This window comes from Pistacia vera, unplaced genomic scaffold (assembly GCF_008641045.1).
Source record: "Pistacia vera cultivar Batoury unplaced genomic scaffold, PisVer_v2 Contig644, whole genome shotgun sequence".
In the NCBI taxonomy this organism is placed as follows: Eukaryota; Viridiplantae; Streptophyta; class Magnoliopsida; order Sapindales; family Anacardiaceae; genus Pistacia; species Pistacia vera.
Genome location: NW_022196495.1, coordinates 32,830 through 49,426, shown reverse-complemented (window position 1 = coordinate 49,426; position 16,597 = coordinate 32,830). Strand labels below are relative to the sequence as shown.

The 16,597-nt window shown below is 34.3% G+C and overlaps 1 protein-coding gene and 1 pseudogene across 1 annotated transcript; both read left to right on the top strand.

Moving 5' to 3' along the window:
• Positions 1-2,122: 2,122 nt before the first annotated feature.
• LOC116111549 lies at positions 2,123-7,168 on the top strand (annotated as a pseudogene).
• Positions 7,169-8,772: 1,604 nt separating this feature from the next.
• Positions 8,773-11,302, top strand: LOC116111548 (uncharacterized mitochondrial protein AtMg00810-like). Its single transcript, XM_031397719.1, has 3 exons — positions 8,773-9,660; positions 10,261-10,327; positions 11,175-11,302. The coding sequence occupies exons 1-3, from the start codon at positions 8,773-8,775 to the stop codon at positions 11,300-11,302; spliced, it is 1,083 nt and encodes a 360-aa protein (XP_031253579.1).
• Positions 11,303-16,597: the final 5,295 nt, after the last annotated feature.

The following is a 16,597-nucleotide window of genomic DNA, read 5'->3' as shown; positions in this document are numbered from 1 at the left end:
CTCGTCCCTTTTTTTTTGCTGTTTGGATTACTAAAAAACCAAACTTAAAGCATGGATGACATTGAAGAGGTAGATAAGGAAGAAGAGTTTGAAGAGAAGATATATTTTTTTTTATTTTTTCTAACAGGGATGCTCGTCCATAATATATGGATGGGCGTCCATTACATTTGTTTTTAATTTAAACAATAACAATTTTTTTTTTTAATTTAAACTATGGACGGGCATCTCTTATAAGAGGATTCCCATGCATAGTAAATGGGCTCTTGTCCATATAATATGGACGAGAGTCCATTGTCATTTTCGCATGGACGAAAGTCCATTTCAAATGAACGACCGTCCAATAATAATGGATGGTCGTCCATATTTGATGGACAACCCTTCATTCATGAAATATTTGTTAACGTGCTACATAACTCGTCTGACTCAGGTGACACATTGTTCGGTTTAACATTTCAGTGCAAATCGTCGATGTTCGTAGCATTATTGAATTTATAATTAGGAAGATTGTAAGAATGGGGCTAGGAAATGTAATCTTCGAGCAACTTAATTTTTGACTCAAACAATTAGGGTCCGTTTGATTCATTATTCTGATACTTTTTAGAATAATATTTTGAAAAAAGTTAAATTGTGCGGGTATTACGATGTAGGATTTAGAAATTAACAAAAATACCCCTTATGTTTATTTATTTACTAAACACCCCTATAATAAAATATAAAAAGTTAACAAAAACACCCCCAACCCACCCATTAAATACGGACAGTCGGCCACCACCGCTGGAGGGTTGCTGAGGTGTTTTTGCAATTTCTAAAAAAAATATTTAGGGGTGTTTAATTAAATTAACAAATTTAGGAGAGTTTAAAAGAAATTGAATAATATATAATAATATTTTAAGAATAAGTCAATTTTACTATTTAACTTTATTGGGAATACTAATAATAATATTCCCAAGAGTGTAACAAACAGACCCTTAGTATTTGAATTCCATTATGTGATAGTAATGAGCCCCTTTGGTACACAATTTTCCAGTATTCTATTCTATATTCTATCCAAAATACACATTTATTTCCTTATTCTCAAAATATTATTCTATATTATTTAATTCTTTTTAAACCCCCATGATTTGTTAATTGAACTAAACACCCCCAATAATTTTTTTTAAAATTGCCAAAAACACCCCAATAACCCACATTTGCCAAATTCCGGCCACCACCGTCGGAAGCTGGCTGGAATCTGGTATAATGACACACTACCGGTTGGGTCTGGCCGGTAGTGCTGCGATCTAGCATTTTCCGACCAGATCTACGGTCAAAGATCTGACCGTTGACGGCTAGGTCTTTGGTCGTAGCCAGTCGTCAACGACAGCCAAGATATGGCCATCGTTGACGACCAAGTGCGGCTAGATCTGGTCAAATTTAACATTTTTTGATCAGATTCACCGTGGATCTAGCCGGAAAAGGCCATATCGGCGCACGACTGGCCAGATCTAGCCGGTCATGCGTCAATACGGCGACTCCGGCCACCCTCCGGCGATGGTGGCTGGCTGTCGGTATTTAATGGGTGAGTGGAGATGTTTTTGTTAATTTTCAATATTTTATTATAAGAGTGTTTAGTAAATAAACAAATATAAGGAGATATTTTTGTTAATTTTCAAATACTACATCGTAATAACCACCCAATTTTATTCTTTTTTTCAAAATATTATTTTAAAAAGTATCAAAATAATGAACCAAGTACACCCAATATATATTTTTGATAGTGGGAGGTTTTAGTAATTTCAATTAAATTTTTAATTTTAATTTTAAATAATTGATTTAAGTTTTTTTAACTACATCTATTAAATGTAACAAATCTTTATGCGTTGAATTCGGTTGTGATTTAAAGCATAAAAAATCAAATACTAATAACGAACAAATCTTGAAAGATCTTTACGGAGTAAAAGCAAACCCAAATTTATCTGAAAAAGCGGAATTCACATCCCATTCCCATTTTTCGTTGATGAGATATTTCTCCTTCTCCACCGAATCACTTCATTTTCAAAAATCAATGTACTTAACTTACTGTCTGAAACCGAAACTAACTCCGAAGCCAATTCTTGATTTCAGTCATCCAATGAGAACGAGAATGCGAACCTTTTCTAACTCAAAACCATTAACATTTGCTGACGTTTTCAAAAATTCAGTCGTCGAATCGAGAAAAGAAGCCGAGTTGGAAACTGCCGTCATTGAGAAGCCGAAGCGGCGGTTTAAGGTATCACAGGGTAATCCGACTCCGTTTGGAGCAACTGCTCGAGACGGTGGAGTCAATTTTTGTATATTTTCTAGCAATGCGGTTTCCGCTACTCTTTGCTTGATCACTCTCTCCGATTTGCAAGAGGTTATGATTTAATTTTTTTCATGTAATTGCTCGTTTTGTTATATTTAAGTCCATTTTTTGTTATTAATTTTGTGTTATAATATTTGATGCAGGGTAGAGTCACTGAAGAAATCTTCCTTGATCCTTTTATTAATAAAACTGGAGATGTGTGAAATGTATTTGTTAAAGGAGATTTTAAAGACATGTTGTATGGATACAAATTTGATGGCAAGTTTTCTCCTGAGCGAGGACAGTATTATGACTCTTCTAAAATAGTATTGGATCTGTATAAGTTAGTTGCGTCAAATTTCCAATTTCTGTTTACATTTTACGCGATTTATCCATGGACTGATTTTAGTTTAATTTGTATAGGCAGTTATCAGTAGAGGGCAGTTTGGCGTTCCGGCGCCTAATGATATTTGCTGGCCTCAAATGGTCTGCATGGTGCCTAATTCTGAGGATGAGGTGGTTGATTCATTTACGTGTTTTAATTCTTATTACATGCGCTGTCCGATATTAATTTGGGTGTTAGCAGAGATGTCTTATGGTTCACTGTACAGTATAAGATCTTGTAACAACCAAATTGAGTCCATATCTGACAGCCTTTACTGTAAATATAATCTCCTTATTCTTAGTTTGAGTAATTTTTTAGACCTTCAAATTTCTTCTTAGTATGAAAATGAAGTGTTGATTTCTCATTCCCGTGGTAAACTTATTTTTGAATTCTAATCAGTTCTAACTTGTGATAAACGCATGTTTGTATTTTAATCATTCGCAATAAATTTATTTGGGTATTGTTCCAATATCCTTGTAATTATTCAGCCATTTGATTTTCAGTTTGATTGGGAAGGAGATTTACTTTTGAAGCATTCACAGAGAGATCTTGTAATATAGAAATCCATGTGCGAGGATTTATGAGACATGAATCAAGCAGAACGAATTTCCTGGTACATACCTTGGTGTAATGGAGAGCTTGATCACTTGAAGGTAGACTTAGAGCACGCTTGATTATTGTACACACATTTTTTTTATACGAAGATTTGTCTATTGAGATGAATAGTAGAATTGTTTCTCTCTCACTATTTTTTGTTTTGTAAACATATTTTTGAACAATGGCTTCATGTGAAGAACCAAGACTTAATGTTAGAGACAAGGAATTTTACCAGAGTCCAATCCTTCGGGTTGATTGGTGCCCCTTTGAATCACTTGGTGGATATTTGATTCACTATTGTATTTCTATCTCTGTTATTATACAATCCCTATTATTTCCTTATAAAACAAGATATCATATGCTGGGTTGTCTTCTGTAAGCTAAGTGAAGCATTGCAAATTTGATTTGGCGCATTGATCTTGTTGATTAATGTTAGAACCGTGTTTGTTGAAGTCTTGGAGGGAGATTGTGAAAACTTGAACTTTTGAGTCGTTGCAAAACTGTTTATGGATTGAATAGAAAATCTCAAATCCAGTTTTCTTGAGTGGTAAACAAAATAAGGTCACTGTATATCTTTCGCTTTTCTATGCTGATTAATATTATCCTGTCAAACAATGTGGTTGTTCAGGATTTTTATTTTTTCCTTTCACCAGACTACTAAGATCAATAAAATTGTTAATTTTATTTGTTGCAATCCACCTTACTACCAGTTAGGCCCTAATCATTGCTTAAGTTCTAACCTCATATTTTGTTAAACATGCAACTATTTTTCACAGGTGTGATGATCCTTTTCAAGCCCTTAATAGTGTATGGGGAATTTTATAACCATGCTGAAGTTTGCTCAAATTTATGATGATATTCAAGTTTATTATTGTAATCTTATGTTATGATTGTTGTTAGTACCATTATTATCTATTTATTTACGGACCTTGGAGTTAACTGTATAGAGGTGATGCCATGTCATGAATTCATGAGATGGAGTATTTCAGCTATAATTCTTCTGGGTGATTATAAGTATGATTTTTCACCTTTTATCTAGAATCTGTTTTCGCTTTATACAAAATTTAAAAAAGATTCATATTGGCAAACTTTATGCAGCTATTGTAGACTAAACAAGCTTTTAAATGCCATTGGAGTTAGATAGGCTAAATTTTAGGGTTCTTTACTGATGGACAGTGTAAAATCTAATGCGTACATATAGCTACATTGTTTTGCCGCAGTCATTGTTTCATGATTACTGGCGTAGTGTGAACAGTTAAATCCTTCTTCTATTATGTTTTTCAAATATTCTGTATTTCTTAAAAGATAAAAGATTTCACATAATTATTTGAATTTTTAAGTAGTCACTGTGGAGAGAAGTTACCTGCTCATTCATGTATAAGGGTGGTGATTTAATTTCCGTCTTGAGGTTTAGGGTAATTGTGATGACTACTCTTGAGGTTTATAAATGCACAAATCATGTTAATTATCTGGTCGATGTAGATTTTCCTGTCAAACACTATTTTAGCTCTCTAACATACAGAGATATTTTGGTAATTTTGGCCCTCTATATTTAAGAAAACTTAACTGGCAAATGAAATCTATGTATATATGAAACCTAAGGGGCAGTCATTGTTATTATATATATATGTGTGTGTGTGTGTTTCTATATATAACTTTACCTTTTAAATGTTAAAACTTTCATGTTAGGCATTTTCAATATAATGTTGTGTAAGTTTGTCATTGACTGTTACAAGTCTATTGTTCAGTAGTACAAAATTATAATTGTTACAGTACAATGACATGGGCACACACACGCACAATGAAAGAAATTTCAAGGATGGATGTCTACATTTTTTTTTTTTTTAATTTGAACTCAAACTTAGAGAGGTAGTAGGAGTTAAAGAAAAAATTAGTCTTTTAACCAATTTTTACATAAAAGAGATGCAGTCCAAATTTTAAAGGGATGTAAATGATCGCGTAAGAGAAGGATATAAATAAACAAATATTTGTTTCTAGTCAATTCTTATTATAAGTCTATTATTAGAATTTCCTTTACCTTGATTTTGTAACTATGTGAATATAGATTTCTATGGTAAATGATTAGTATGAGGGCTCAAATACTTTCTAGACTGAAATCTTAGTTTCTATTCTCTAAAAAAGAATACTAGCTGAAAAAAAATGATTTTTAGCTCTTGGGCATGAGCTATGGTAAAGGCTGTGTGGACCAGGCAATCTTTGTTTCAGATGTCACAAATTAATAAAGTCAAATAAATAAACTGATTCATGTTAATATATGATCTTCTCAAATTGAGGAAAATCTTATGTATTGTTGACATATCTTGTCTAATTATTATTTCTTGCCAGGGTTAATTTTTGAGGGTATTCACTGTCAACTACTTTTCTCCTATGATAAGATATTCATCTAATGGTACATGTAATTGTGGCCATGATGCTTTGTGAATTCAAGCTTTTATTAAGAAAGCACATAAACGAAGAATTGAGGTGATATCTGGTCTCAGTACAATGAGCATTTCTTTTCAGTAATTAAAAGTTTTCCATATCTAATTTCTTAGCAGGTGTTCATGGATGTTGTATTAATCACACAGCTGAGGGCAATGAGAAAGGTCCTACTTTGTCTTTTAGAGGTGTTGATAACAGTGTTTATTACATGTTGGCCCCTAAGGTACAATTTTTGACACATTGCTCCTATATATACACCTTCACTTGATTCTGGTGTTGTTTAATTAATAGTCATTCTATTTGATGTGTATTTGAATTCCTAAATAAGCGGGGATAATTTAAATGAAGAAATTGTCTTATATATGGTTAAAATTTAAGTATATTTTTTTCTTGATTCTTTGATGTTTTGTGAATCTTCTCTTTTTCTCATGTAAGGCTGATGTAGAATGGTTGGACAAAAGATAAGATAGATAAAGAAATAGAGAGAATATTGAGAAAGAGAGAAAGGTGAATAAGTTAGAAGAACAAGAAAAGGGAGAAAGCCTAATTTTCAATGATCCATGTTATGTTATGAGGTAAAATTAATCTCCACTGTTAATAATCCATCAAAGGTTTGCAAAACTTCGAGGCCTATATGTAGTGGCCAATAATTCTATAAGAAAACCTAATCATACTTACATAAACAAGTAATAAAAATATGAATATGAAATCAAATCCAGCTAAAATAAGAATTAAATATCTAAATCCAAAATACTTCGTATCTTGATTATAAAATTATCATTGAATTCTCATTATTCTCCTTATACACAGAAACATCTACTGTTGGTGAGTTAGCAGGATTGGAGAGAGATGAAAACTTCTTATATTAGTGGACTACTTTTATTTGTAGAAAAATAAAACTTTGTTGGAGAAATAGGTGAAAATTTAAAGATTAAATCTAATTGATGTGAAATAAAGATTTAATTCACTTTTTATTTGATATATCATTTTTGGTCAACGCAAATGCTATTTATTGTTTAAAAAATCAAACTCTATATCTATTACTATTGTTTATGTTTCTTGGTATTACTATTAGTAATGAGTACAATAAGATCCATTACATACCTTGATATTGTAAATCAGCCACTCCAGTTTGGATCCCCAGCTGCTAAAAACCCAAATTATGATTTAATGGTTTTCTGTTTTCCTACTTTCCATTTCTTCAGAGACAATTACGATGACTGAATTTTGCTTTATGGTTTTACAGGGAGATTATTCAGGCTGTGGCAATACATTCAATCGCAACCATCCTGTTGTGCGTCTATTTATAGTTGATTGTTTGAGGTAGATTCATCATTGTCTATAGTGATTATCAGTCCTTTTATTCTTGAATTATTATTATTATTATTATTTTGATTACAGTTTATTGACAAATCTGCTGATGCATCTTTTTCAGATTGTGATGTGTGTCACCAAGCAAAATAGCCCAGGTTACCTTTTCCTATAAGTTGAACTACATCTCTTAAACCTTTTGATTTACTTCATTTGGATCTATGGGGTCCTTATAAAGTAAGATATGTTATAGGAGCACATTATGTGCTGACCATTGTTGATGATCATAGTAAGGCAGTATGGACATACCTTCTTTCCCACAAAACACAAACATTCACTACTTTACAAAATTTCTTTCATCTTGTAGATACCTAGTTTGATGCTAAAGTTAAAAGCATTAGAACAGACAATGGAACTGAATTTCTTAATTCTAGTTGTCAGCAACTATTTCATACATTAGACATCATTCATCAGAGAACATGTATTTACACACCTCAGCAGAATGATATTGTCGAAAGAAAACACAAACATCTACTTCAAGTTGCTAAAGCCCTGATTTTTCAAGCTAATATGCCTATCATGTTTTGGGATCATGCCATTCTTATGGCAACTCACATCATTAATAGGTTACCAACCTCAGTCCTTCAATGGAAATCCTCATATGAATTACTGTATAACCAAATTCCTAACTATGATTCTTTTAAGGTTTTTGGTTGCCTTTGTTATGCAACCAATACACTGCCACATAAAGATAAATGCACACCAAGAGCTAATCGATGCTGTTTCATTGGTTACAGTCAAGGTCAGAAAGCTTTTAAGCTTTATGATTTGTCTTCTAAAACAATTTTTGTTTCTCAAGATGTGCTTTTTCTTGAACATTTGTTTCCTTTCTCTACTGACTCTATTGCCAACAATTCTTCATGTGTGCCATTAATTCCTTCTGATCTTGAAGATTTGTTTCCTACATATACTAATCATTTACCTGCCACATCTTAACCACAATCCACATTTGATTTTGACATTTCTGATTCCATACCTTCTGCTGAGTTAGAAACTCATTAATCACCTAGAGTCGATACTATTATGCATGTTGAACCTATTACTGATGCATTGCTGCCTGAAAATTTGTCTCCTGATCATGTAGACATGCATTCACAGTCTAGTAACATTTCACTTATTCCAATTGCTCATTCTCCACCTAGGCAAAGTTCTAAATCTAAACAGCCATCAAAATGGATGAATGATTATGTGCTACACTATCATAATTCCCAATAGCTCTCATCTGTTGATAAATCTCATTTTTCTTCAATATATACACCTCCAACTTATCCTTTCATTGATCCTTCTTGTCTATCACACACATATATCAATTTCTTAGCTAATGTCTTAACAATCCAAGAACCTACTTCCTATCATCAAGCTTGCCGGCATCCTGCTTGGATTAAAGCTATGAGTGTTGAAATTGATGCTTTAGAGTCCAACCATACTTGGGAATTAGTCCCATTACCACCTGAAAAAAAACCAATTGGCACGAAATGGGTTTATAAAATTAAACTTAAACCAGATGGGAGTGTAGATAGATACAAGGCCAGGTTAGTGGCCAAAGGTTACAATCAAATTTATGGGGTGAATTATTTGAAAAGTTTTTCTCCTGTTGCCAAGCTTGTTACAGTTAGAGTTTTCTTGGCCATTGCTACTTCCTATTCTTAGCCATTACATTAATTAGACATTAACAATGCCTTTTTACATGGCTACTTGGATGAAGAAGTCTATCTTTTTTCCCCCTGATGGTTATTCTAAGGCACAAAATGGAGAGGTTTGCAAGCTTAGAAAGTCATTATATGGTTTGAAACAGGCTTCCAGACAGTGGAATTATGAGTTATGCACTAAATTATTGGCCTATAGTTTTGTTCAGTCCAAGCATGATCATTGTCTATTTACTACACCTTCTGCCGATAATTTCTTGGCTCTAATTGTCTATGTTGATGATGTTTTAGTAATGGGACCTAATGAAAGTGATATTGCAGCAGTTAAGGCTTATCTACATTCTGTTTTTACTATCAAAGACTTAGGATATGCCAAATACTTCATTGGGATAGAAATAACTCGCTCTTTAGAGGGTACTTTTATCAATCAACGGAAATACATTTTGGACATCCTTGAAGACACAGGTTTGGCTGGTGCAAAGCCTGTTTCTACTCATTTTCGCAAGGCCTGCAAGCTTAGTTCAGAATCTTCCAATCTCTTATCTTCTCCTGATCAATATAGGAGATTAATTGGCAGATTATTGTATCTTAATTTGATAAAACCTGACATTAGCTTTGCTGTTCAGCAGCTAAGTCAGTTTGTCAATTCTCCTTGCCAAGAACATTGGGATGCTACTTTATACATTCTGCGGTATCTAAAGGGATGTCCTTCTAAAGGCTTATTTTTCCTAGCTCATTCTTCCTTTACTGTCACAACTTATTGCGATGCTAATTTGGCTTCTTGCCCTGATTCCCGAAGATCTCTCACTGGCTATTGTGTGTTCCTTGGCTCTTCTCTTATTTCTTGGAAGACAAAGAAACAAACTACAGTTTCTAAGTCTTCTGCAGAGGCTGAGTACAGGAGTATGGCAGCCACAGTCCGTGAGTTGCAATGGATTTCATATTTGCTTCAAGACTTATTGATTCCTTTTTCACTCCTATCACTCTTTAGTGTGATAATCACACTGCCCTACACATCACCACCACTCCAGTTTTCCATGAGTGCACTAAGCACTTGGAAATTGACTGTCATGTGGTTCGGGATCAGTTCAAGGCAGGCTTCATCACTCCCCAGCACATTCCCTCTTCACTGCAACTTGCTGATTTCTTCACTAAACCTCTTGTTGCTCCTCAGTTTACATATTTCTTGTCCAAGTTGGGCTTAGGTGATTGTCACCTAGCTCCAACTTGAGGGGGGGATGTAGGAATTAAGTCTGGAAGGGTTATTTATGTAATTCAACATCAAACTTATTTTAGCTTATTTGTTAAGCTGTTAAGAGATAGTTTTAGTTAGCTGGTTGGTTACTTATTAGATAGTCAGTAATTAGAGTGCTTAACAAATTTGTATACAAAGCTATCTGTTAATGAATGAAAAGTGTGAGCATTATTCAGAAATATCTTTCTTTTCTCTATTTGTTCACATTGCCATAGAAAGTATGCAGTTCTGGGCCCTGGTAAGGTCTTCCTGTGTCTTACAGTGGGAGCATCCAATATGGCCTGAACAAGTTTATGATGGAGCACCTGTCACTCTTGTTTATAAGAAGGGTAAATATGGGATTAAAAGGGATTATTAGTATTAGGCTATTTGAGAGTTTGTTAGTAAAGCCACGTGGCAACAGCCATGAGAATATTGTGATTAGCTGGGTATAAACTTAGGCAAGTGAATTGTAAAGGCAGAGAATATTCTGTGGGAATTTTGGTTGGGAGGTCTCTAGCTCCTTGAACTGCTAGCTATCCTTTATTTTCTTTTGTCGTCTTCTTTTTCACTTGTTCTTACGACTTGTATTTTCCTTTCATTATCAGATAAATACAGTCGAATTAATTATAAACTCCTTGTTCTTTGAATTGTTTATTTGAACTGAGTGTGGGAAGTTCTGGTTTCCTATCAGTTTATAAATTGGAATGTATGTGGCCACCATGCCAATCAAATCAATCCTCGTGGTAGCAATTTTCCTTGTCAATTTATAGTCAAATTTCTGTTATTATTAAAGAGACTAATTTATTTTATATTTAAACATAAGCTAGTGCGTCAAAATGCCATCAGATTAACAGATTTTCTAGGATGTAAATGAAGCTGAAAGCTCTTTGTGAGTATAGTGATTCATAATTTTTTGATGAACCAGATAGTTTTTCTCTAATCGAACAAGGTAAAATAAGACAAAAATTATATCTGAATTCATGACAACAATTTGAAATCCTCCAATTTTCTTTTCCTTTACTTTTTCCTGATTGATTGGTATCATTTCTTTGCAATGCAAACTAGAGCCTATTCTAGCTAAAAGAGTAGAGCATTATTTCTCAGAGAATATGCGGGTTATAAAAGGCATTGCTTCCTTCGCATGCTTTCTAAAACTCTCTTGGAAATTATTATCATGGTTTTGTGCATTATCAGGTTTTTTCAAATATTTGGTTATTTCAAGACCTGAAGCTTGGGCATCAGGCAACTTGGAAGACTTTGGGAAGCTCATCTTAGCTTTTGGTCCGGGTCCTATCCACAACTATGAATGCGGTACAACCTAACTTTCTTTGTTGGTACTTTATGTAGTCATATAGTGCTTATGACGACCGATTAAAGTCAATCAAGAATGCCTCAATATCCGCAGTTGAACCAGCCCCTCGATTAGACATTGTTCATAGAAAAAACAACCAACACAAGAGAAGACAATTAAAACCTGCCCTCGATCGAGGCTTTCCAAAACAAACAACACTGCTTGAACGAATCAATCAATCACAATGCAAACTACACCAAAAAGAAAACACTAAATCCTGCGCAAGTAGAAGATTCACTATTGGATGTATAGAGGTTGTACCAAACCAACCAACCTAAATAAAGTTCTACAACCTGTAAAGTAATGGAACTCAATGGGTTTAGAAGATGCACCAGGGGAGACCAAAGTACTGAGCAAGCCGAGAGTTGGTAGTGGTTTTCTTCAATTTCGTGAGATCCATTACTTTCTCTCTAACCACATTCTTGATGAGGGTAAACAAAGAAGTGGCATTTTGACTCTCTCTCCCAAAGTGTCTATTGTTCCATTCCCTCCAAATGTAGTACACGGTGGCCCCCAAGCATAACTTACTGATAGCATGCTTGAGCTTCTTGGAGTTCCATTTAGTAGTGATGTGTTTTATATACTCTTTCTAAGGCCGAGTGAAATAACCCAAAGAACACATGCCCATCAAGCGGATCCAAATGTCTCTAGTGAACGAGCAAGAGAAGAGAAGGTGGTCAAGAGTTTTTACATGCCAGTTACAAAAGCAATAAGTCCCATTAGAAGTAACTCCACAACTAACCAGCGTGTCTTTGGTTTGTAGGCGTTCCCTTATAGCCAACCATAAGATGAAGGAATGCTCGGAATTGCCTTTTGATGCCAAATAATATGGTGCCAATCCATTTTTGTTTTGCACTCTACAAGTTTCCCAAGCCGATTTGATGCTAAACAAACCTGAAGGATTAGGTATCCAAATAACCTTGTCTTTATTACTCATGGGGGAGGGAGTCACCGAGTTCTTGACTTCAAGGAGTGCGGTGGAGTTTTCTGACGGCCAATTCCAATTCGTCCCATCCCAAACCTAACTTACCCATGCATATCTTGATAGACCCGAGTCATAAACAATTCTATTTCCATATCTCTCAATAAGGAGACCCTTAGGGTGCTAATTATCATGCCACAAAAAGGTATGATCTCTATTGCCAATAACATAATGGATTTTGTCCATAGCCACATCTCTAAGTTTCAAAATACTCCTCCAAGGCCATGACACATTAGCCGGAGATGACACTTCCCAAATACTTTTTTGGCCTAAATAGAATTCCTTAACCCAATCAACCCAACTGGAAGCGCTATGATTTTGAATTACGTTCCAAAGATGTCTCATCATTGCCACTTTGTTCCAATCTCTGCTTCTTATAATTCCTTAGCCCCCTTCCTCTCTCGGTGCACATACATCCTCCCAACTAACCTTAGCTTTCTTCTTTTTCATGTCCAGTCTCGACCAAAGGAAAGGATGAAGATGGAGATGGAAGGATGTAGATGGAACCAATACACTTTAATACTTGAAAGGACCGCTTTGATAAGAATAATCCTACCCGTATAGGAGAGAAATTTATTCTTTCAATAGTTGATCCTTGCCAAGATCTTATCCACCAACGGCTTACACTCAGCATACCTTAGCTTTTTAGTAATTAGGGGGACGCCTAAGTACTTCATTGGAAGATTGCCCTCTTCAAACCCGAACACATGTAAGAGCTCATTCTTCTTATTATCTTTGATTCTGGGAAAGAAGATATTTCTCTCGGAGGGCTTTGCTTTAAGATCGGCCCAACTCGTGAAAATCTCCAAGGCATTCTTCAAGTGAGATGGGTTAGATTGAAATTCTTGCATCTTTAGTGGTGCTTGAAATCATGCTTGGCTGATCCATTTCTAGTAGCTTAGAGTGAGTTTGAACACTTCCAACAAGTTTAAAACTATCAATAATTAAGTTGGCAACAACTTCTCCTTATATGACTAAATTGATAACACAATAACAACCACCAAGAAGGAATTTCGGCCAACACAAATAACAAACAACATACACACAAGAAGATACAAGATAACACTAAACAAAAACCAAAATAATCCAAGGCCTACGGGAAAACCACCAACCAAGGAGATCCACCACCAACCTATGACAAAGATTGGATAAAGGAGTAATAAAGCTCTCTCAAGAGACAATTTTCATTCATCAAGTCCGATCTTCAAATGAAGTGGCTGGCCATATAAAAGGCCATACAAAAGGTTCCCCAACAAAGTTTAATCTTGGGCGTACAAGTGGCATGCACAAACTCCTAATGAGATCTAAGCCACACAAAAGAAAATTCAACCAATATAAAAAGGTCATACACGACTTCCAACATAGGAGAAAACAAAAATTTAAATAAAACATGCATGGGATAAATAAATCACAAGATCCTAGGACTTTCCATAAAAAGGTAGGGGACAAGGAGCCGCCCATCTCTTACAACCTTGTCTTTTGCCATTTCGGGTAATGCTTGTGGCAACCACTTTGGCTCCTTATCTCTTGCATTTAATGATCCCAAATGATAACCTTGACTCTCCCATGTGATGATAATTGAATATTTGACTTACCTTTGGTGGGAAAGTTCCCAAGTAATCAAACTATAACCAATTAAAGGACTTGAACCCAAATAATAGCTAGATTCCATTTTGGGCCATTTGGGCTCATCATGAACCAATTTATCTCCTTGGGCTACCCCTTTGCTTGTGTCTTGCATGATTAATTCCCTTTGGGTCGAATGCTTGCTTGCGCCTTGCATGGGGAATTTCTCTTGGGTCGAATTATTTCCACTTCCTTGAATAACTTCTTCAATGGCAATCAATTGGTTCCCATGGAGAATTTTGTTGGTCATTGAAGGTGAATTCATATCATCATCCTCAGGTTGAAGAGGATTTGACCTCAAATCCGCAAGGTTGTCATCTTCCAAATATGGGGACAAATCTCTAATGTTAAAGGTGGAAGAGATTCCCCCAAAATCACTTGGCAAGTTCACCTTGTAGGCATTGTCACCAATCCGCTCAAGAACTTCAAATGGGTCGTTGGCTCTAGGTGCAAGTTTGCTTTTCCTCTTAGACGGGAACCTTTACTTCCTCAAATGGACCCATACTAAATCTTCCGGTTGAAACAAGGCCGATTTTCTATGTTTATTAGCCCTCTTTTTATATGCTTCATTGGACTTCTCAATTTGGGCTCTAATGGACTCATGCAACTTCTTCATGGTCATAGCCTTCTCCTTAACATCCAAACTAATCTGAATATCAATTTGCAATGAAGTTAGCTCAATAGGAGTGATGGGATTAATGCCATAAACTATATCAAAGGGAGAGTGGCCAGTTGTGGATCTAGGAGACCGATTGTAGGCAAACTCGACATGAACAAGTTTAACATCCCAATCCTTCACATTCTTGCTAACCATGGTTCTAAGAAGAGTTCCTAAAGTGTGGTTTGTAACCTCTGTTTGACCGTCGGTTTGGGGATGATGAGAGGTACTAAATAACAACTTGGTTCCAAATTTGCTCCACAAAGTCCTCCAAAAGTGGCTAAGGAACTTTGTATCTCGATCCGACACTATGCTCCTTAGAATCCCATGCAACCTTACAATTTACTTGAAGAAAAATCTACCACACTAGATGCATCCTCGGTTTTGTGGCAAGGAATGAAGTGAGCCATCTTGGAGAATCTATCAACCATAACCATGATTGAATCTTTGCCCCTTTGAGTCCTAGGCAAAGCCACCACGAAGTCCATACTCAAATCCTCCCAAGGCTACTCCGGAACAGGCAATGGAGTGTATAATCCCGGCTTGAAGTGACTCTTGGCCTGTTGGTATGCCCCACACGTTGAAATGATTGCTTGGACATCCTTTTGCATATTCGGCCAGTAGAAGTGTTCTTTAAGGGCTTCTAAAGTCTTGTGGATTCCAAAATGATTAGCAAGTCCTCCCCCATGAGTCTCCCTTACAATCAACTCCTTATAACTAGGGGTGAGCACGGGTAGCGGGTAGAACCGGAACTTGCAAGTAGAATCGGAACCTACTCGAAACCGGCACTGTATGGGTAGGTTCCGGTTCCATTTTCTTGGAATCGACACTGTACGGTTCCGATTCTAGTTCTTATGTGTGGAGGAACTGGAACCTGGAAAAAGAACCTGAAACGGGTACCCGATTTGGAACATGTTTGGAACTTGTTTTGGAACCTATTTTGGAACTTGTTTTGGAATCTATTTTGGAACTTGTTTTGGAACCTGGGCTCCAATGAAATATTTGTGAATAATGAGGGGTTTCATTATTTTACATATAAAAAATTTAAAATAGAAAAAGTTAAAATTTTAGAACAACCTAATTAAATAAATATACAATGATACTTATTACATATAAACTACACCATATTAAAAACTTTAATATATTATAATATATTAATATTAAAGTTTTGATTAATTAAGTGTATAATTAGAATTAGAACCAAATTAAAAGTGTTTTAATGTTATTAAAAGAATCATTTTTGAATAAAATAGTATATTTGATTGAATAATAATATATTTAGTTATTTACTTCAATTATCAAGTTCTAAGTATATCTATAGTAAATTAACAATTAATTAATTATATATGATAAATTGATAAACATTAATAAATTTAATTACTAGTTAAATATCATACTTAATCAATTATAACATTACATTATAGTTAAATGATTACTTAATTAATTATAATTTTATAACGTTACTTAATTGATTTATAGTATAATTAATTATAGCATTACATTAATTGATTACTATTTAATTAATTGACTTATAATATTTAGTATATTACTTAATCAAATAATTAGAAATTTAATAAATTATAGCATTACATTATAGATTTATAGTATAATTAGTTAATTACTTAATTAATTATAACATTTTATTACAAACATTAGTATAATACTTAATTAAATGATTAAAAAATTAATTAATTATAATATTATATTAAAGATTTATAATATGATTACTTAATTTACTATAATATTACAATATAGTATGATCACATAATTAATTATAACATTACATAATTAAATGATTACTTAATTGATTATTACTTTATATTATAAACATTAGTAATTAGTAATTTACTACATAAACATTAGCACAATACTTAATTAAATGATTAGATATTTAATTAATTATAACATTACCTTATAAATTTATAGTACAATTACTTAAATAATTATTTAATTAATTATAACATTCTATTATAAACAAATTAATTATAATATTATATTAA